Source organism: Haliotis asinina, chromosome 12 (genome assembly GCF_037392515.1).
Source record: "Haliotis asinina isolate JCU_RB_2024 chromosome 12, JCU_Hal_asi_v2, whole genome shotgun sequence".
NCBI lineage: Eukaryota > Metazoa > Mollusca > Gastropoda > Lepetellida > Haliotidae > Haliotis > Haliotis asinina.
The window spans coordinates 54,155,524-54,179,176 of NC_090291.1; the positions used below are offsets into that span (position 1 = coordinate 54,155,524).

Below are 23,653 nucleotides of genomic sequence, written 5' to 3' on the forward strand. Positions count from 1 at the left end.
ATCGTTTTAATTAGTTGTGTTCTGCCTCATGACTCAGAATACTAAATAATACAAACAGCTCAACCGTAGTTCAAGCTGGTAACTTTTCCTGTAGAGTGTGTCCCTGGTGACAAGACAGTTAGAACGAACCAACATGTCCTGAAGTGTGACACGTTTCAGAGATAGCCCTTTGACTTGAGAGGAATACCAATCTGTTGTGAACTTTTAAGATCTGTGAAAATGAATATTTGATCACATATTAACACTGTAGTTTTTTCGCCGTTGCAGACTCTAGTGCAGGGAACTGAAAATCACAAAATAACCCACGTTGCAAGGGCAAACGGTATCTCGTTCGTGTAAGGGTTAGGATGCAGATATTCCTGTGACGAGAACAGTACTGTTTTTATGTAAGTAATGGCGGCGCCCATGAAGCAAGTGGTTGTGCATATTTAGTTTTGGTGTATATCCGTTTTCTCTTTCATCGCGATGTTGACGAGGGTTGTGCCTTGCCTGAGACTATTCTCCAAACACAATGGCCTGAGAAAGTACACAAGCACAAGGAAATTGCACTCATCTCCTTGTTTAGCAGGTAAAAGACTAAACGTTTAGTTGACGCAATAACTCAATAAGGCTTTTTCTTCAGGCATCTGTCATTGTTTGATTTGATAGGAATTCTGTCTGGATTTCTTCGTTTCAACACAACTTGGTAAGACGTCCGGGTAAGACTTCCACCCGTATAGACCCTCTTCCCAAACTTCAACTATTCGGGAAAATTTCTTCAAGTGGCATTTTTCGATATTGAGTATGTCTTTTAATATTGTTAAGATACAATTAAAACAGCATTGTAAAACTCACCCTTGTCAGATGAGGAATATATAGGAAATATAACATAATCTGTATGATTACAGGAAAGAGTTCCGCCCATAACCCTCTCTTATTACATAGTAATTTTCTCAAGGGAGGATCCTTCCCCGTTGTAATATTCCAACACAGAAATAAGTTCATTGATTGGTTCTTTTTATACTTGTTATGGTTTATTGAATATATATTTAGGGTGAGGTATGAATGTCATTTTCAAACTTTGGTTTTTGGTGGGGATTGTTCTACAGGCAGAACTCTTTCCAAATATATATTCTGGTGATATCACCTGACTAGAATGAAACTTATGGGGGCTATAAGCTGAAGTCTTTCCCACACTGTAATCTCCCGTCTGATTTTCATATCAAGCAATGGCATAAAATCTAACTGTTTCAGTCCCAGCTTCCTTACGTCCAATGCAGACACCCTACAATCGTAGGGATATCATGCTCTCCAGTCATTATGTTTTATGTCAAGTAAAAGTCCTTCATTACTATCGCATGCTTTTGAAATGAAACACGGGTATCAAGAGGTTGCTGCCATTACCCTAATGTTTCTCTGTGAGCATCGATGGGCACTGACAGGCAGGACATGACCGTAATGTAAGCCATGAGCAGCGACAAACAAGACATGACTGTTAAGTAAGCCACAAGCATTGATGGGCAGCGACAGTCAAGACATGACCATTATGTAAGCCGCAAGAAGCAATCTGTTTCAGGAAATGACTCTCTAATGCTGTGTTAGGACTGTTACTAGTGTTAGAGCCACTTTAAAGGTATTGGGAGTCTCAAGATTCAGATATGTACCCTAAGGACTCCAGGAAACTTCCTATGCACCCCACATTCATGCCTGATGGACAGTTTCTGATTTGTTTTGTTTGTTTATTGTGTAATGCCACACACATCACAATATTCCAACCAACTGACTCTGGACCAGACGATCCAGTGATTGACATCAGGAGCCTCAGTGATGTAATTGGGTTACAGTGAGTGAATATGTTCATGATTTAATCAGTTCATTACTGGCATCAGGAAACTTAGGGACATGCATGTTTGAAAATGAAATAATCATGATCATTAAAAAATTTTCAGCATTGAAGAAAGATGAAAAACAGGAAGGTTTTCGGAAAGACATGCCATCAGCTGACCAGCGTCCCCTTTATCTGGATGCCCAAGCAACAACACCAATGGTAATTTGTCTGTCTGTCTGTCTGTCTATGGGATGGGGTTCATGTATTTTTCCGTGTTGAACAATATTTCAGTAAGATCAACTCACTGTGGAGAAATCCATGAGGCACAAGTGCATGTAATCTTCAGGGCAAGTGAATGAAATACCTGATTCAAGCATGTGAAAGTTACAAGCAGTGGCAGCACATTTGCTGTCAGCTTAGCTGATAAATGAAAATTTCAAGAGTTCAGTATTTGTCATTGTTACTTTTTCTCCCTTAATTGCAGGACCCCCGTGTGTTAGATGCAATGCTTCCTTATATGGTGAGCTTGTATGGCAATCCCCACTCTCGTACACATGCATATGGCTGGGAGAGTGAGGCCGCGATGGAGAAAGCAAGAAAGGTAATTCCCCTTATCAGTGCTGTGCCAGTGTTTCGTAGTATATCCCCACTTTCATCTTCAGAACCCGCAGTTTCCACTCATACAGTCATAATGGCTTGGTTATTAAATGCTAGTTGTTTTGTGGTGTCACTGTACATTGACATCACAAAACTGAATTTGCACCTGTAAAATCCACTGCAGCTCTTTTCATTCTGTTTGTACAGCAAGTTGCATCAGTAATTGGTGCTGATCCAAGGGAGATAATCTTCACAAGTGGAGCCACTGAGTCGAACAACATTGCAGTGAAGGGGGTGGCAAGATTCTACAAGGAGAAGAAAAAGCATGTGATCACAACCCAAACCGTCAGTATCCATTATTTCATTGTTCTGTTCTTATTCAGTACAAGCTGTTTGGTATAGAATTATCGGAGCAACTCATTTTGTTTACATGCATGTTACGGGCCATATTAAAAAGCTTGTGCCACACCCCATTGTGCAGTCAAGTTACTGTAAGTGTACTTATATTCATTTGGTGCAAATTTCGCAGAACTGACAGTTTAGACTACATCGACTACACAGCTAATTATTCGCGGAATCATTAATTGCCGGAACTGCCAGCTGTCTGTTTTGCCGTCACTAACAGCAATAAAAACAATCAGAGTGGCTTTACCTGACATGCGGCATGAATTGCTAAGTCACAGGAAATCCCTGCCTGTCCGATATATACAGTAATGCGGTTACTCACGAAAGTATTAAGAACTTGGGGCGTGACACATTGTGATGGTATACTATATAAAGAGCTGAAAAACACATCAGTGTTATGTTCCGAATTCTGACGATTTGATGATGGCATTGCGAATGTGGCTAATGAACTATCAATTACAAGTATTTCAAACATCCGAGTTGTTGAGAATGTGCTGATGTGTTAATTGACTATGAATTTCGAGTACTAATAAACTTCTATAAAGTTTTAATGAATAAATAAAATGCTGCTGTATTATTTCCTTCCGAGTTGTTTCTTGGTAATCCGTTTTGCATCAAAACATCTCTCTCTATGATTGGTCAAATGAACACATGACCAATTTCAATGGTGGCCTCAACATACATTACTGGTTTCGCTATAATTCGTAATTCTGCTATAGGAATGGGCTCATTAATTATTTTTGGTGCGCGATATGGGAAATCCATTACAGCGACAGTAAGTTTGATTCTTTTTTATTCTATCAGTCGCCATTTTAACATTCCCACAGATTCCAGTCCTCAAACTTGATGTGTTATGGCAACAACTCAGAGGCAAGCATGTGTATAGTTAACAAACGAAAGGTTTATTTCGCAGTGTACAATTTTTCACGACAAAATATTTTGCACGAAAAGTGCGAAAATAAAACCTGCGCGATATATAATACGTTTACAGTACATATGTGACAGCTCAAGCTACACACACGTGCTGCAGCTCATTCCACAGCCCAAGCTACACTCATATTACAGCTCAAGTTACACACCTTACCAGTGTTCACAAATAGTGTCTGACCCTCAGACAAATCTGGCAGATTTGCCAACGGTCAGACAGAAGTCCCCAACCTGCAGGCCCCAGTGTCTGACTGAATATATCACAATAACTTTGTCTGAAGTTGATATTTGTGGCATGTGACACTTGTTCACTGTTTATAAATTTATGTTTATAATGTTTGTCATTATAAAGTGTTAATGATTTCAATGCCAATTATGAGAAATGTTAAATCTGAAATGTATGTCCTGTGAATTTTCAGTGGGTCAGACAAACATCTGAAACTTACAGGTCACGTTGTCCTGTTACTTTGAAACACCATTCATGAACACTGCCTTACAGCCCAGGTTACAAATGCATAATACAGATTATATTACATTCACACCCTACAGCCCATGTTACATTTGTTACAGTTTGTCACTTACAGCTTGTATTATACTCACATATTACAGCTCTTATTACACACACACATTACACATCATTATCCATACTTGCTATAGGTCATGTTACTTTCGCACGTTACAACCCGTTCAACCCAGCATTTACTCACAACCATGCTGGCCATCCTATTCCGAGATTCTTATGTAATGATTTCTTGTGTGTACAAGATTCTAACTCTGTGAATGCATTCCAGGAACACAAGTGTGTGTTAGATTCCTGTCGGGCTTTGGAGGCGGAAGGCTTTGATGTGACTTACCTCCCAGTGCAGAATAACGGCATCATCAACATGCAGGTACAGTTGTGCACTGGGTGCTGCTAGGCTTCATGTTTGAGTGTACCAAAAAAATTATGAGCATTTTTCAAAAATATGTTTTGTATAGACAATCAAATCAACACTCACAATCAGTGTTTGCAATACTTTAATTTACCAGCTTGCCATCAGGGCCTGCTGCTACCTGTAGGCTTTAAAATCTATGGGGGCCCCAAATGAAATCTGCAGGCCCATTTGGTTAAAGTCAAACCAATAAGAACAAAATAGACTACATTGTACACAGTTTCACACTATTTCTACAAAATCAAATGAAGCCGGAGGAGTATTTATTTGTTAGACTGTTGTTGACATTCCTACGCCAAAGTGCTGAAATACCAGGAAGTGAAACTGTAAGTTGTCGTAACATGATGGATCATGGATGATTCCTGAATGTTAAGAAAGAGAAAAGGGGAAACATTCCAGTTGAAAACTAATTGACAGATAATTTCCTGAAGGCCATAAGGGCCTGGTACATATTTGAAACTGCCGGCCCGACACAATACCAACTGGCGCTGGGCCTCTGGGCCGGGGGTTATTTCAAATGCTGCTCACAACATCCACTACCCTTGGTTAAATGACCAGAATCAAGAAGCTTTACCGTTTCTTATCAATATAACATGGAAACAACATGTATTCATGGACTATGGTGTCCACTAAGGACTATTCACACTGCTGATCAGTTAAGGGCATCTGTTTTCCCAGTTGTTGGAGGAGTCGATCAGACCAGATACAGTCTTGGTGTCCGTCATGTTCATCAACAACGAGATTGGTGTCCGACAACCAGTCAAGGAGATAGGTAGGTCATTATCTATCAAATCCCATTCTAACAGTAACATTATATAACACTCCGGAAAATGCCGCTTTTAATCTCAGCTTACGTTAATGTAATGGTTCCATGAAACACTGATTTCAATAAGAGAGTAAGTCCAATGAATGTGATTGGAACGCACAGTGTTATGCATGTTTATTGAGAAGTGTTTCCTCAGTTTGATCGATAACCTTCCATTGCCATATATGATATATATCATATGGCTGTAATGTGGAAGTTGTATAAAGTCTGTCCAAACAACTGGGTGGGTTTGTTTCTTTTCTCTATTCCACTCAGCGACCAGGTTCGGCTGTCATGGACCACTGAGGTGTCCATTAGTATCATGAGGTTATGGCATTCCAGGGGGACCTTGTTTCCGTCTCACAAAAAAACTAATGATACTTTGTGCATTTTACTATGCTGATAAACCTTGTTTTATGTGTTTTTGGATTTTAGTGTGTATTTGTTGTACAGAAACCTCAGTGTTTCTTTCAAAGGAAATTCCGGGACATGCAAAATCTCGGTAATCCCACAAATCTGAAACAGTCATTATGATATGAAATGTTTGTGACTTTGACCTGGTGCTGCTGCAGGTGAACTCTGCAGGTCAAGGAAGGTGTTCTTCCACACAGACGCAGCCCAGGCTTTGGGGAAGATTCCGGTGGACGTTAACAACATGAAGATCGATTTGATGTCTCTCAGTGGACACAAGGTGTATGGCCCTAAAGGTCAGTGGATGAAACATGGTGTTAGGCATTAACCTGCAGAAAGCAGCAATGACATCATGTACCACAGAAAAACAGGGTCAGACACCAACCAATTCTTCCAGAGAATTGTTATTAATTTGTGTTGGGGTGGCAGATCAGAGGAAACGATTTGAAAGAATCAGATTATCCTTCACATTCTTTAAGCATTTTATGAATATTTGTGAATCTATTTAATATTTTAGTCTCAGTGCTTGCACAAAAACTCTGTGATGCACAAATGTTTGATTGCTCACTTGCCAGAGCAGTGAGTTAGCCTAGTGGTTAAAACTGAAGACCCGGTTTTGATTCTCCACATGGGTATTGTGTGTGAAGTCCAGAGGTGTGTTCAGAATCACGACTGCCTGCACTATTGCTTCCCGCAAGCACTTGCATTGGTCCTGAATGGATGCAAGCACTTGGTTACATTAAACCATTCATGATCAACTCGTGTTACTTTGGGACATACCGAATAACGTCATGTCACCGTGTTGGAGGTTATGCTTCCCGCAAGCACTTGCATTGGTCCTGAATGGATGCAAGCACTTGGTTACATTAAACCATTCATGATCAACTCGTGTTACTTTGGGACATACCGAATAACGTCATGTCACCGTGTTGGAGGTTATGCTTCCCGCAAGCACTTGCATTGGCCCTGAATGGATGCAAGCACTTGGTTACATTAAACCATTCATGATCAACTCGTGTTACTTTGGGACATACCGAATAACGTCATGTCACCGTGTTGGAGGTTATGCTTCCCGCAAGCACTTGCATTGGCCCTGAATGGATGCAAGCACTTGGTTACATTAAACCATTCATGATCAACTCTTGTTACTTTGGGACATACCGAATAACGTCATGTCACCGTGTTGGAGGTTATGCTTCCCGCAAGCACTTGCATTGGTCCTGAATGGATGCAAGCACTTGGTTACATTAAACCATTCATGATCAACTCGTGTTACTTTGGGACATACCGAATAACGTCATGTCACCGTGTTGGAGGTTATGCTTCCCGCAAGCACTTGCATTGGCCCTGAATGGATGCAAGCACTTGGTTACATTAAACCATTCATGATCAACTCGTGTTACTTTGGGACATACCGAATAACGTCATGTCACCGTGTTGGAGGTTATGCTTCCCGCAAGCACTTGCATTGGCCCTGAATGGATGCAAGCACTTGGTTACATTAAACCATTCATGATCAACTCGTGTTACTTTGGGACATACCGAATAACGTCATGTCACCGTGTTGGAGGTTATGCTTCCCGCAAGCACTTGCATTGGCCCTGAATGGATGCAAGCACTTGGTTACATTAAACCATTCATGACCAACTCGTGTTACTTTGGGACATACCGAATAACGTCATGTCACCGTGTTGGAGGTTATGCTTCCCACAAGCACTTGCATTGGTCCTGAATGGATGCGAGCACTTGGTTACATTAAACCATTCATGACCAACTCGTGTTACTTTGGGACATACCGAATAACGTCATGTCACCGTGTTGGAGGTTATGCTTCCCGCAAGCACTTGCATTGGTCCTGAATGGATGCGAGCACTTGGTTACATTAAACCATTCATGACCAACTCGTGTTACTTTGGGACATACCGAATAACGTCATGTCACCGTGTTAGAGCTTATGCTTCCCGCAAGCACTTGCATTGGTCCTGAATGGATGCGAGCACTTGGTTACATTAAACCATTCATGACCAACTCTTGTTACTTTGGGACATACCGAATAACGTCATGTCACCGTGTTGGAGGTTATGCTTCCCGCAAGCACTTGCATTGGTCCTGAATGGATGCGAGCACTTGGTTACATTAAACCATTCATGATCAACTCGTGTTACTTTGGGACATACCGAATAACGTCATGTCACCGTGTTGGAGGTTATGCTTCCCGCAAGCACTTGCATTGGTCCTGAATGGATGCGAGCACTTGGTTACATTAAACCATTCATGATCAACTCGTGTTACTTTGGGACATACCGAATAACGTCATGTCACCGTGTTGGAGGTTATGCTTCCCGCAAGCACTTGCATTGGTCCTGAATGGATGCGAGCACTTGGTTACATTAAACCATTCATGATCAACTCGTGTTACTTTGGGACATACCGAATAACGTCATGTCACCGTGTTGGAGGTTATGCTTCCCGCAAGCACTTGCATTGGCCCTGAATGGATGCAAGCACTTGGTTACATTAAACCATTCATGACCAACTCTTGTTACTTTGGGACATACCGAATAACGTCATGTCACCGTGTTGGAGGTTATGCTTCCCGCAAGCACTTGCATTGGTCCTGAATGGATGCGAGCACTTGGTTACATTAAACCATTCATGATCAACTCGTGTTACTTTGGGACATACCGAATAACGTCATGTCACCGTGTTAGAGGTTATGCTTCCCGCAAGCACTTGCATTGGCCCTGAATGGATGCGAGCACTTGGTTACATTAAACCATTCATGACCAACTCGTGTTACTTTGGGACATACCGAATAACGTCATGTCACCGTGTTGGAGGTTATGCTTCCCGCAAGCACTTGCATTGGCCCTGAATGGATGCAAGCACTTGGTTACATTAAACCATTCATGATCAACTCTTGTTACTTTGGGACATACCGAATAACGTCATGTCACCGTGTTAGAGGTTATGCTTCCCGCAAGCACTTGCATTGGCCCTGAATGGATGCGAGCACTTGGTTACATTAAACCATTCATGATCAACTCGTGTTACTTTGGGACATACCGAATAACGTCATGTCACCGTGTTGGAGGTTATGCTTCCCGCAAGCACTTGCATTGGCCCTGAATGGATGCAAGCACTTGGTTACATTAAACCATTCATGATCAACTCTTGTTACTTTGGGACATACCGAATAACGTCATGTCACCGTGTTGGAGCTTATGCTTCCCGCAAGCACTTGCATTGGCCCTGAATGGATGCAAGCACTTGGTTACATTAAACCATTCATGATCAACTCGTGTTACTTTGGGACATACCGAATAACGTCATGTCACCGTGTTGGAGGTTATGCTTCCCGCAAGCACTTGCATTGGTCCTGAATGGATGCAAGCACTTGGTTACATTAAACCATTCATGATCAACTCGTGTTACTTTGGGACATACCGAATAACGTCATGTCACCGTGTTGGAGGTTATGCTTCCCGCAAGCACTTGCATTGGTCCTGAATGGATGCGAGCACTTGGTTACATTAAACCATTCATGATCAACTCGTGTTACTTTGGGACATACCGAATAACGTCATGTCACCGTGTTGGAGGTTATGCTTCCCGCAAGCACTTGCATTGGTCCTGAATGGATGCGAGCACTTGGTTACATTAAACCATTCATGATCAACTCGTGTTACTTTGGGACATACCGAATAACGTCATGTCACCGTGTTGGAGGTTATGCTTCCCGCAAGCACTTGCATTGGTCCTGAATGGATGCGAGCACTTGGTTACATTAAACCATTCATGACCAACTCTTGTTACTTTGGGACATACCGAATAACGTCATGTCACCGTGTTGGAGGTTATGCTTCCCGCAAGCACTTGCATTGGCCCTGAATGGATGCGAGCACTTGGTTACATTAAACCATTCATGATCAACTCGTGTTACTTTGGGACATACCGAATAACGTCATGTCACCGTGTTGGAGGTTATGCTTCCCGCAAGCACTTGCATTGGTCCTGAATGGATGCGAGCACTTGGTTACATTAAACCATTCATGATCAACTCGTGTTACTTTGGGACATACCGAATAACGTCATGTCACCGTGTTGGAGGTTATGCTTCCCGCAAGCACTTGCATTGGCCCTGAATGGATGCAAGCACTTGGTTACATTAAACCATTCATGACCAACTCTTGTTACTTTGGGACATACCGAATAACGTCATGTCACCGTGTTAGAGGTTATGCTTCCCGCAAGCACTTGCATTGGTCCTGAATGGATGCGAGCACTTGGTTACATTAAACCATTCATGATCAACTCGTGTTACTTTGGGACATACCGAATAACGTCATGTCACCGTGTTGGAGGTTATGCTTCCCGCAAGCACTTGCATTGGTCCTGAATGGATGCAAGCACTTGGTTACATTAAACCATTCATGATCAACTCGTGTTACTTTGGGACATACCGAATAACGTCATGTCACCGTGTTGGAGGTTATGCTTCCCGCAAGCACTTGCATTGGTCCTGAATGGATGCGAGCACTTGGTTACATTAAACCATTCATGATCAACTCGTGTTACTTTGGGACATACCGAATAACGTCATGTCACCGTGTTGGAGGTTATGCTTCCCACAAGCACTTGCATTGGTCCTGAATGGATGCGAGCACTTGGTTACATTAAACCATTCATGACCAACTCTTGTTACTTTGGGACATACCGAATAACGTCATGTCACCGTGTTGGAGGTTATGCTTCCCGCAAGCACTTGCATTGGCCCTGAATGGATGCGAGCACTTGGTTACATTAAACCATTCATGATCAACTCGTGTTACTTTGGGACATACCGAATAACGTCATGTCACCGTGTTGGAGGTTATGCTTCCCGCAAGCACTTGCATTGGTCCTGAATGGATGCGAGCACTTGGTTACATTAAACCATTCATGATCAACTCGTGTTACTTTGGGACATACCGAATAACGTCATGTCACCGTGTTGGAGGTTATGCTTCCCGCAAGCACTTGCATTGGTCCTGAATGGATGCGAGCACTTGGTTACATTAAACCATTCATGACCAACTCGTGTTACTTTGGGACATACCGAATAACGTCATGTCACCGTGTTGGAGGTTATGCTTCCCGCAAGCACTTGCATTGGTCCTGAATGGATGCGAGCACTTGGTTACATTAAACCATTCATGATCAACTCGTGTTACTTTGGGACATACCGAATAACGTCATGTCACCGTGTTGGAGGTTATGCTTCCCGCAAGCACTTGCATTGGTCCTGAATGGATGCGAGCACTTGGTTACATTAAACCATTCATGATCAACTCGTGTTACTTTGGGACATACCGAATAACGTCATGTCACCGTGTTGGAGGTTATGCTTCCCGCAAGCACTTGCATTGGTCCTGAATGGATGCAAGCACTTGGTTACATTAAACCATTCATGATCAACTCGTGTTACTTTGGGACATACCGAATAACGTCATGTCACCGTGTTGGAGGTTATGCTTCCCGCAAGCACTTGCATTGGTCCTGAATGGATGCGAGCACTTGGTTACATTAAACCATTCATGATCAACTCTTGTTACTTTGGGACATACCGAATAACGTCATGTCACCGTGTTGGAGGTTATGCTTCCCGCAAGCACTTGCATTGGTCCTGAATGGATGCAAGCACTTGGTTACATTAAACCATTCATGACCAACTCTTGTTACTTTGGGACATACCGAATAACGTCATGTCTCCGTGTTGGAGGTTATGCTTCCCGCAAGCACTTGCATTGGCCCTGAATGGATGCAAGCACTTGGTTACATTAAACCATTCATGATCAACTCGTGTTACTTTGGGACATACCAAATAACGTCATGTCACCGTGTTGGAGGTTATGCTTCCCGCAAGCACTTGCATTGGCCCTGAATGGATGCAAGCACTTGGTTACATTAAACCATTCATGATCAACTCGTGTTACTTTGGGACATACCGAATAACGTCATGTCACCGTGTTGGAGGTTATGCTTCCCGCAAGCACTTGCATTGGCCCTGAATGGATGCAAGCACTTGGTTACATTAAACCATTCATGATCAACTCGTGTTACTTTGGGACATACCGAATAACGTCATGTCACCGTGTTGGAGGTTATGCTTCCCGCAAGCACTTGCATTGGCCCTGAATGGATGCGAGCACTTGGTTACATTAAACCATTCATGATCAACTCGTGTTACTTTGGGACATACCGAATAACGTCATGTCACCGTGTTGGAGGTTATGCTTCCCGCAAGCACTTGCATTGGCCCTGAATGGATGCGAGCACTTGGTTACATTAAACCATTCATGATCAACTCGTGTTACTTTGGGACATACCGAATAACGTCATGTCACCGTGTTGGAGGTTATGCTTCCCGCAAGCACTTGCATTGGCCCTGAATGGATGCAAGCACTTGGTTACATTAAACCATTCATGATCAACTCGTGTTACTTTGGGACATACCGAATAACGTCATGTCACCGTGTTGGAGGTTATGCTTCCCGCAAGCACTTGCATTGGCCCTGAATGGATGCGAGCACTTGGTTACATTAAACCATTCATGATCAACTCGTGTTACTTTGGGACATACCGAATAACGTCATGTCACCGTGTTGGAGGTTATGCTTCCCGCAAGCACTTGCATTGGCCCTGAATGGATGCGAGCACTTGGTTACATTAAACCATTCATGATCAACTCGTGTTACTTTGGGACATACCGAATAACGTCATGTCACCGTGTTGGAGGTTATGCTTCCCGCAAGCACTTGCATTGGCCCTGAATGGATGCAAGCACTTGGTTACATTAAACCATTCATGATCAACTCGTGTTACTTTGGGACATACCGAATAACGTCATGTCACCGTGTTGGAGGTTATGCTTCCCGCAAGCACTTGCATTGGCCCTGAATGGATGCGAGCACTTGGTTACATTAAACCATTCATGATCAACTCGTGTTACTTTGGGACATACCGAATAACGTCATGTCACCGTGTTAGAGGTTATGCTTCCCGCAAGCACTTGCATTGGTCCTGAATGGATGCAAGCACTTGGTTACATTAAACCATTCATGACCAACTCTTGTTACTTTGGGACATACCGAATAACGTCATGTCACCGTGTTAGAGGTTATGCTTCCCGCAAGCACTTGCATTGGTCCTGAATGGATGCGAGCACTTGGTTACATTAAACCATTCATGACCAACTCGTGTTACTTTGGGACATACCGAATAACGTCATGTCACCGTGTTGGAGGTTATGCTTCCCGCAAGCACTTGCATTGGTCCTGAATGGATGCGAGCACTTGGTTACATTAAACCATTCATGATCAACTCGTGTTACTTTGGGACATACCGAATAACGTCATGTCACCGTGTTGGAGGTTATGCTTCCCGCAAGCACTTGCATTGGTCCTGAATGGATGCAAGCACTTGGTTACATTAAACCATTCATGATCAACTCGTGTTACTTTGGGACATACCGAATAACGTCATGTCACCGTGTTGGAGGTTATGCTTCCCGCAAGCACTTGCATTGGCCCTGAATGGATGCAAGCACTTGGTTACATTAAACCATTCATGACCAACTCGTGTTACTTTGGGACATACCGAATAACGTCATGTCACCGTGTTGGAGGTTATGCTTCCCGCAAGCACTTGCATTGGTCCTGAATGGATGCAAGCACTTGGTTACATTAAACCATTCATGATCAACTCGTGTTACTTTGGGACATACCGAATAACGTCATGTCACCGTGTTAGAGGTTATGCTTCCCGCAAGCACTTGCATTGGTCCTGAATGGATGCGAGCACTTGGTTACATTAAACCATTCATGATCAACTCGTGTTACTTTGGGACATACCGAATAACGTCATGTCACCGTGTTGGAGGTTATGCTTCCCGCAAGCACTTGCATTGGCCCTGAATGGATGCAAGCACTTGGTTACATTAAACCATTCATGATCAACTCGTGTTACTTTGGGACATACCGAATAACGTCATGTCACCGTGTTGGAGGTTATGCTTCCCGCAAGCACTTGCATTGGTCCTGAATGGATGCAAGCACTTGGTTACATTAAACCATTCATGACCAACTCGTGTTACTTTGGGACATACCGAATAACGTCATGTCACCGTGTTAGAGCTTATGCTTCCCGCAAGCACTTGCATTGGTCCTGAATGGATGCGAGCACTTGGTTACATTAAACCATTCATGACCAACTCGTGTTACTTTGGGACATACCGAATAACGTCATGTCACCGTGTTAGAGGTTATGCTTCCCGCAAGCACTTGCATTGGTCCTGAATGGATGCGAGCACTTGGTTACATTAAACCATTCATGACCAACTCGTGTTACTTTGGGACATACCGAATAACGTCATGTCACCGTGTTAGAGGTTATGCTTCCCGCAAGCACTTGCATTGGTCCTGAATGGATGCAAGCACTTGGTTACATTAAACCATTCATGATCAACTCGTGTTACTTTGGGACATACCGAATAACGTCATGTCACCGTGTTAGAGGTTATGCTTCCCGCAAGCACTTGCATTGGTCCTGAATGGATGCGAGCACTTGGTTACATTAAACCATTCATGATCAACTCGTGTTACTTTGGGACATACCGAATAACGTCATGTCACCGTGTTGGAGGTTATGCTTCCCGCAAGCACTTGCATTGGCCCTGAATGGATGCAAGCACTTGGTTACATTAAACCATTCATGATCAACTCTTGTTACTTTGGGACATACCGAATAACGTCATGTCACCGTGTTGGAGGTTATGCTTCCCGCAAGCACTTGCATTGGTCCTGAATGGATGCGAGCACTTGGTTACATTAAACCATTCATGATCAACTCGTGTTAATTTGGGATAAACCGAATAACGTCATGTCTCCGTGTTGGAGGTTATGGAAAGGGGCGAGTGGTGACAAGTGACATTATAGCACCTGATGAACGAGCAAGCATACCCTCCGAAACATTATGTTATTCACAATAAAGAAGTGGATGCTCATAAATTTTATTTTTCTGTTGTTATTTTTTTTTTTAACTTTTTTGATTGACGTTATGTATAGTCGCTATCTTGAGTGCTGGATGGTTTGAGGATGGTTCATGTGCACGCACAGGTACTTGAACAGACACAGGCGTTCAGGATTGAGAGCACTCGTTCTGAACACACCTTTGGTGTCCTCCCTGTGTTATTCCTGGAATATTGTTAAAAGCTGGGTAAAACTAAACTTGCTCCCTCACTCATTTGGCACTTGTCATTTGAAGAGCTTACTATGCTTGTTGGGGCGGTGGGGTAGCCTAGTGGTTAAAGCGTTCACTTGTCATGCAGAAGACCCGAGTTCGATTCCCCACATGGGTACAATGTTTGAGGCCCATTGTCTGGTGTGCCCCGCCGTGAATATTGCTAAAAGCGGCGTAAAACAAAACTCACTCACTCACTCAATACTATGCTTGTTGACCATAAGTAATATTCGCCAGTGATGTAAGATTCCTACTGACTTAATTTGGTGAAATATATTGAAGGGGCACTTGTTCCCATGAAGATTTGATTGTGGAGCAGTACCCGAAACATGTCTAATGGAACTGTGATCAGAGATCGTGGGCACTCTATGTGGATAAAGATTTGTCATGTCATAGTAGCAATGTTGTATGTATATTATGCTGCCAAAAGCGCATATATAAGCAAGTTTCAGTTAAAAATCTCATATTGTACACCCACATGTATGTTACAGGTGTGGGTGCCCTGTACGTGCGTCGACGCCCCAGAGTGCGTGTTGAGGCCCCTCAGAGCGGGGGAGGGCAGGAGAGGGGGATGAGAAGTGGTACTGTCCCCACCCCCCTTGTGGTTGGGTTTGGGGCAGCCTGTGAGGTGGCAGGCAAAGAAATGGAAGTAAGTGTAGTATATTTTCGTATTCGGTGAACCATGGTGAGGCCTTCCTTTGCTGTGTATTTCCCAGAGGCTATCTCATTTGTAGGACAGTCTTGATACAAATAAACCTGTTGTGTTTTTCTTTGTGTTGTAGTACGACACTGAGAGGATCAACAAGTTGTCTCAAAGGCTGATCGACCGGATCACGGCTCAGGTGCCGCAGGTGATCAGGAATGGGGATCCAAACCAAACATACCCAGGTAGCCTGCATTCTCTCAATTCATGTTGTGTTTCTTGTACACCTGATGTCTTCAACCAGGTAATACATGGACATCATTTGGTTTTCCAGGTTGTGTGAATCTGTCCTTCGCTTTTGTGGAAGGGGAGAGTTTGTTGATGGCACTCAAAGATGTGGCACTGTCTTCAGGAAGGTGAGAACTGCTCCGGTATTTAATAACTGTTACTCCTTCATTCATAACTACCCCAGTCCTTGTTTAGGGCACATGTCTCATACTTGTTTACCATCTTTGTATCCTCCTAAGCTCATATCTTCCTTGTTTGCTGAACTCATATCATACTCTTTTACTGAACCCGTATCATCCTTGTTAAGTGCACATGTATCATCTGTTTACCTCACACATATCATCCATGTTTACCTCACATATCGTCCATGTTTGCTGAACTTGTATCATCCTTGTTTACTGAACTCGTATCATCCTTGTTTACTGAACTCGTATCATCCATGTTTACTGAACTCGTATCATCCTTCTTTACAGAACTCGTATCATCCTTGTTTACTGAACTCGTATCTTCCATGTTTACTGAACTCGTATCATCCTTGTTTACTGAACTCGTATCATCCTTGTTTACTGAACTCGTATCATCCTTGTTTACTGAACTCGTATCATCCATGTTTACTGAACTCGTATCATCCTTCTTTACAGAACTCGTATCATCCTTGTTTACTGAACTCGTATCATCCATGTTTACTGAACTCGTATCATCCATGTTTACTGAACTTGTATCATCCTTGTTTACTGAACTCGTATCATCCTTGTTTACTGAACTCGTATCATCCATGTTTACTGAACTCGTATCATCCTTCTTTACAGAACTTGTATCATCCTTGTTTACTGAACTCGTATCATCCATGTTTACTGAACTCGTATCATCCTTGTTTACTGAACTCGTATCATCCATGTTTACTGAACTCGTATCATCCTTGTTTACTGAACTCGTATCATCCTTGTTTACTGAACTCGTATCATCCTTGTTTACTGAACTCGTATCATCCTTGTTTACTAAACTCGTATCATCCATGTTTACTGAACTCGTATCATCCATGTTTACTGAACTCGTATCATCCATGTTTACTGAACTCGTATCATCCTTGTTTACTGAACTCGTATCATCCTTGTTTACTAAACTCGTATCATCCATGTTTACTGAACTCGTATCATCCTTGTTTACAGCACACATATCATCCTTGTTTACTGCACACGTATCATCCATTTTACTGTAATTGTATCATTCTTGTTTACAGTCCTCTTTTTAATTTGTTTTGCTTCCAAGAGTTTCAAATGGACATGTTTTCTCAACAGTGCATGTACATCAGCATCCCTGGAGCCTTCATATGTGCTGAGAGCTATAGGAGCTGATGAAGATCTTGCCCACTCGTCAATCAGGTCAGCAGGGTCAAGGGTCAAAATAGTATTTGTACTGTGACATCTGTTCTGTCTTATTAATATCCTCTAATGATGCAAACAACAGAAATGTTGCCAATGTTAAAAATGGACACATTATGTTTGTCAGTCTGAACAGATGAAGATCGATGCTTTTGATGTCAATCACTGGGTTGTCTGACTCATATTCCTGACTGCTGCCATAAGCTGCTACAAAAAAATATTCTGCTTTGCCTACCAAGCAGTCTCATGATGGCAGCAAGAATATAATAATAAAGTACTTCTGTGTACTGACTGCTGCAGGTTTGGTATTGGCCGGTTCACTACTGAGGAGGAGATCGACTACACTGCCGACCGCTGTATCCAACATGTCAAGAGACTCCGGGAGATGAGGTGAGACGTGAGGTGTTTCCCTGTGGGTGTACCATGTAGAATGGGTCCCAGTGTACCGTGCGTGTCTCCCCGTGGGTGTAGCAGGGTCCCAGTGTACCGTGCGTGTCTCCCTGTGGGTGTAGCAGGGTAGAACAGGTCCCAGTGTACCGTGCATGTCTCCCTGTGGGTGTACCATATAGAAGGGGTCCCAGTGTACTGTGCGTGTCTCCCCTTGGGTGTAGCAGTGTAAAACGGGTCCCAGTGTACCAGGCGTGTCTCCCTGTGGGTGTACCATGTAGAATGGGTCCCATTGTACTGTGCATGTTTCCCTGTTGGTGTACCATGTAGAATGGGTCCCAGTGTACTGTGCGTGTCTCCCCGTGGGTGTACCAGGGTCCCAGTGTACCGTGCGTGTCTCCCTGTGGGTGTAGCAGGGTAGAACAGGTCCCAGTGTACCGTGCATGTCTCCCTGTGGGTGTACCATATAGAACGGGTCCCAGTGTACTGTGCGTGTCTCCCCTTGGGTGTAGCAGGGTAGAGCGGGTCCCAGTGTACCGTGCGTGTCTCCCTGTGGGTGTACCATGTAGAACGGGTCCCAGTGTACCGTGCATGTCTCCCCGTGGGTGTAGCAGGGTAGAACGGGTCCCAGTGTACCGTGCGTGTCTCCCCTTGGGTATAGCAGGGAAGAGCGGGTCCCAGTGTACCGTGTGTGTCTCCCCGTGGGTGTAGCAGGGTAGAACGAGTCCCAGTGTACTGTGCGTGTCTCCCTGTGGATGTAGCAGGATAGAACAGGTCCCATTGTACCGTGCATGTCTCCCTGTGGGTGTACCATGTAGAACGGGTCCCATTGTACTGTGCATGTTTCCCTGTTGGTGTACCATGTAGAATGGGTCCCAGTGTACTGTGCGTGTCTCCCCGTGGGTGTACCAGGGTCCCAGTGTACCGTGCGTGTCTCCCTGTGGGTGTAGCAGGGTAGAACAGGTCCCAGTGTACTGTGCATGTCTCCCTGTGGGTGTACCATATAGAACGGGTCCCAGTGTACTGTGCGTGTCTCCCCTTGGGTGTAGTAGGGTAGAGCGGGTCCCAGTGTACCGTGCGTGTCTCCCTGTGGGTGTACCATGTAGAACGGGTCCCAGTGTACCGTGCATGTCTCCCCGTGGGTGTAGCAGGGTAGAACGGGTCCCAGTGTACTGTGCGTGTCTCCCCGTGGGTGTAGCAGGGTAGAACGAGTCCCAGTGTACTGTGCGTGTCTCCCTGTGGGTGTAGCAGGATAGAACAGGTCCCTGTGTACCGTGCGTGTCTCCCTGTGGGTGTACCATGTAGAACGGGTCCCATTGTACTGTGCGTGTCTCCAAGTGGGTGTAGCAGGGTAGAATGGATTCCAGTGTATTGTGCATGTCTCCCTGTGGGTGTAGCAGGGTAGAATGGCTCACCTTGTACTGTGCATGTTCTCCTGTGGGTGTACCATGTAGAATGGGTCCCAGTGTACCATGTAGAATGGGTCCCAGTGTACCGTGCATGTCTCCCCGTGGGTGTAGCAGGGTAGAACGGGTCACAGTGTACCGTGCGTGTCTCCCCTTGGGTGTAGCAGGGTAGAGCGGGTCCCAGTGTACTGTGCGTGTCTCCCTGTGGGTGTACCATGTAGAACGGGTCCCAGTGTACTGTGCATGTCTCACCGTGGGTGTAGCAGGGTAGAACGGGTCCCAGTGTACCGTGCATGTCTCCCTGTGGGTGTACCATATAGAAGGGGTCCCAGTGTACCGTGCGTGTCTCCCGGTGGGTGTAGCAGTGTAGAACGGGTCCCAGTGTACTGTGTGTGTCTCCCCATGGGTGTACCATTTAGAATGGGTCCCATTGTACTGTGCGTGTCTCCAAGTGGGTGTAACAGGGTAGAAAGGATTCCAGTGTACCGTGCATGTCTCCCTGTGGGTGTAGCAGGGTAGAATAGGTCCCCATGTACTTTGCGTGTTTCCCTGTGGGTGTACCATGTAGAACGGGTCCCAGTGTACTGTGCATGTCTCACCGTGGGTGTAGCAGCGTACAACGGGTCCCAGTGTACCATACATGTCTCCCTGTGGGTGTAGCAGTGTAGAACGGGTCCCAGTGTATCATGCATGTCTCTCCGTGGGTGTACCATGTAGAACGGGTCCCAGTGTACTGTGCGTGTCTCCCTGTGGGTATAGCAGGGTACAACGGGTCCCATTGTACTGTGCGTGTCTCCCTGTGGGTATACCATGCAGAACAGGTTCCAGTGTACCGTGCGCGTCTCCCTGTGGGTGTACCATGTAGAACGGGTCCCAGTGTACCGTGCGTGTGTCCACGTGGGTGTAGCAGGGTAGAACTGGTCCCAGTGTACCATGCGTGTCTCCCCTTGGGTGTAACACGGTAGAGCGGGTCCCAGTGTACCATGTGTGTCTACCCCTGGGTGTAGCAGGGTAGAACAGGTCCCAGTGTACTGTGCATGTCTCCCTGTGGGTGTACCATGTAGAACAGGTCCCAGTGTACTGTGCATGTCTTACCGTGGGTGTAGCAGGGTACCATTGGTCCCAGTGTACCGTGCGGGTCTCCCAGTGGGTGTAGCAGCGTACAACGGGTCCCAGTGTACTGTGCGTGTCTCCCTGTGGGTGTACCATGTAGAACGTGTCCCATTGTACTGTGCATGTCTCACCGTGAGTGTAGCAGGGTACAATGGGTCCCAGTGGGTGTAGCAGGGTACAATGGGTCCCAGTGTACCATGCGTGTCTCCCTGTGTGTGTAGCAGTGTAGAACGGGTCCCAGTGTATTGTGCATGTCTCCCTGTGGGTGTACCATGTAGAACGGGTCCCAGTGTATCGTACGTGTCTCCCTGTGGGTGTAGCAGGGTAGAATAGGTGCCAGTGTACCATGCTTGTCTGTAGGGATGAAACAGTACACTCTCACCACAACAGGGTACATATTGTGGTACAAAACCTTTGGTTCAGTATATGAGATATGATCATACTGCAGAAAACAAGAAGAACTAAAGTCAACCTTACATTGTTTAATAACATGGAAAAATGTAACCGTAATCTTTGATATTTGGAATAATCAAAGCGCTCATTACATAAATTATATTTAAGCAATTATATAAGTTAATACAACACATAAGAACTGGATAGCAAATGACAAGTGATCCTTTGCGCAATCATCAGTATTGTGCGTAATATCATGCATTCCAGATCTCACACGATATCACTCAGGTTGACGACAGTTTCTGCCAAGTGATCACATCTATGTAGACGACATTCAAGGCAGTTCCAAACTTACTTCTGGGCAAATGGCATCCATCTAGGAATACATAGACTGGGACAACATGATTAGATGTCTAGACATTCAAGAAAAGACATAAAAAAGTTTTTAAGATGATGTACAAAAACCGAAAATAATGAATTTTTAGATTCCATTACAGTATACCAAACCGAAGGCCAAATACTGTGGTTCTACTAATACTGCAGTATGCTGTTTCACCCCTGCATGTTTCCCTGTGGGTGTAACAGGGTAGAACAGGTCCTGACAGGGCCATGTAGTTACCCAGGGGCCAATGATTATCTCCCCATGTCTTGTCTGATTGTGGTATATCAGTCATTGTCCAAATCTCATGATCCTTTGACTCAAAGAAATGTTTATTGCATATTTCAGTCCTCTGTGGGAGATGTTTCAGGAGGGTGTTGATCTCAAATCCATCAAGTGGACACAGCACTGAAACACAGCCTTGTACAACTAACTACCAGTGTCTGTGATACGTGCGAGCTGCTGTTGCTTTAGGGTGTGTTTTGGTGACACTAACATCCTTTGCCAGCAAACATTGTCAGGTTCTCTACATGTAGTGGGATAACAGCTACACAAGATGCTTGCTTGCAATGTTGGAGGAAGCACATATAGTTTGTGATGTAATCAGAAGTCTCCGTGGAGTTTTTACACAACACAGTAATTAATATCTTATTGTGAAATGCTTATGCTCTATGCAGTGTTTTGTATGAGTGTAGCTAGAATGGTGTCTTGTGTTAAGTGTATAGTTAAGTATTTAAATGGGATCTCAAAGTGCAAAACGGCCATCAGAATGTCTGTTCTTGATAACTGAGTGTTATATACAGCTTAAAGTCAAGAATCGGTCATTGCTGGTGGATGTTTCTGTACAGCCTTCTAATTATGGGTCTTTCTTTACTTGTTTGAGTAGAATACATGATCTAGTTAATAGAACAATGCTATAGAGCCCCAAAAGGTGGACTTTGATCAAATAAGGCCATTCTTTTTGTTGTTGCAGGCATTACCACCATGTGCAGATGTGTCTGTAATTATCAGTGAAAGTGATCAGCACATGATTAATAGATAGAATTTATATTAATACAAACCAATAGACCAAGAAAGGGGATCTGAATAATATCTGGCAGGACTGTCATTTGTGTAATCCTCCTAAAATGATTGATGTGCTAAGTAGTCCTGAGTGGTCCAGGTCACACTTTAGATGAGGTTAAGGCACATCAGAGTGAGTAAATGGATGAGGATGGTGCCTGGCTTTTCCTCAGCAGTAGTGAGTGAGTGTGATTTTATGATGAATTGAAATGTAAATTAGAGACAAATGTGACTACAATGGAAAAACAACAAGGATTGCTGCATTAAATAGCATACTTCTTTCATTATATATCGCAATAAAATTAGTGCAGCTGGAATTTGTCTGATGCAACTGGGATCTTATCTTAGGTTGCAGCTGGTGCAGCTGGTGCAAGTAGGTTAAGCCCTGCCATGGTAGAGAGGGAAAATCCACCTTCCTCCACTGATCAGGGTAACAATGTTTGCTTTCAGCTTGCTTCAGCATGAGGATCAGTGCATTATTTGTTGCCATTATTGTTTACTATGAAGAATTATTTTGATTTAATCAAGCTATGATTAAGACTCACATTTTAGGTCAATACTATAACCAGAATGTATTACTGTAATGTATGTTATTACTCTGTCATGAGGATATAATCTCTTTAACCAATGCCTGGCTGAAACATGATGTTTGGATTGTTTGACAGTGTCTGAATACGTAACTATTGTTTAACATCTTCAGTAAATAGCTTGGCCATGAGAAACTAATGAATTTTGACTCATCAGATCTTTCGTGTATGTTTCCTGTTCTTGCAGTGTATGAATATTGCTGTCTGTCATGCCTAGGTATTTGTAGTAGTACTGCTTATAATTTTGTCTGCTTCTATTAAAGTTGATAGACTGTCCATAACTGACACATGTCAGCAGAAAGTGTTTTGTTTGAGTAGTCATGGGAACAGTCGGCTGTTCAAAGATATTTTATCATGAATTCCAAGTTTGTCTCGAAAGTTCCTTTTCTTTTTTTGTAAATTTAAATAGTTGATCTCAGGGATTGCTGCCTTTTCACACAGATTTCCAAAACTGACTGGACTTGGAAATTTTCGAACATGTTAAGATTGTCTGTTGGTGTATGATTAAAAAAAACCCTTTGTAATGAAATGTGTGTTGTTGAAGGTGACCTCAGATAGTGTTTATTGTTCATAAGGGCATTAACACTTGTTAGTATCATGTTGTAGAAGTTGTTTGGTTGTACTCAACATTTCCAGTGAGGGATCCAAAAATCAAGATATTGCATGAAACAGGGTACAGATACATACCTGACAAGGAGCAATGTGCACAAAGTATATTTTATCAATTTAAAAGTTCATCACACAACTGTGTATGCATTACAAGAAACTGAAAGTCCCAACAGTAACAGGTTCACAAGGAATATTGGATAACATTTGGATGAACAAAGATGAAACTCAGATGTAACTATTT

At 43.7% G+C, this 23,653-nt stretch overlaps 1 protein-coding gene across 1 annotated transcript; it reads left to right on the plus strand.

Moving 5' to 3' along the window:
* The first annotated feature begins 364 nt into the window (after positions 1–364).
* LOC137258495 (cysteine desulfurase-like) lies at positions 365–23,332 on the plus strand. Its single transcript, XM_067796187.1, has 13 exons — positions 365–568; positions 1,929–2,026; positions 2,292–2,408; positions 2,612–2,749; positions 4,528–4,626; positions 5,347–5,440; positions 6,046–6,180; positions 15,655–15,812; positions 15,946–16,051; positions 16,141–16,222; positions 17,393–17,476; positions 17,777–17,866; positions 21,503–23,332. Exons 1-13 carry the CDS (start codon positions 466–468, stop codon positions 21,564–21,566), a joined length of 1,368 nt encoding a protein of 455 aa, XP_067652288.1. The 5' UTR covers positions 365–465; the 3' UTR covers positions 21,567–23,332.
* Positions 23,333–23,653: the final 321 nt, after the last annotated feature.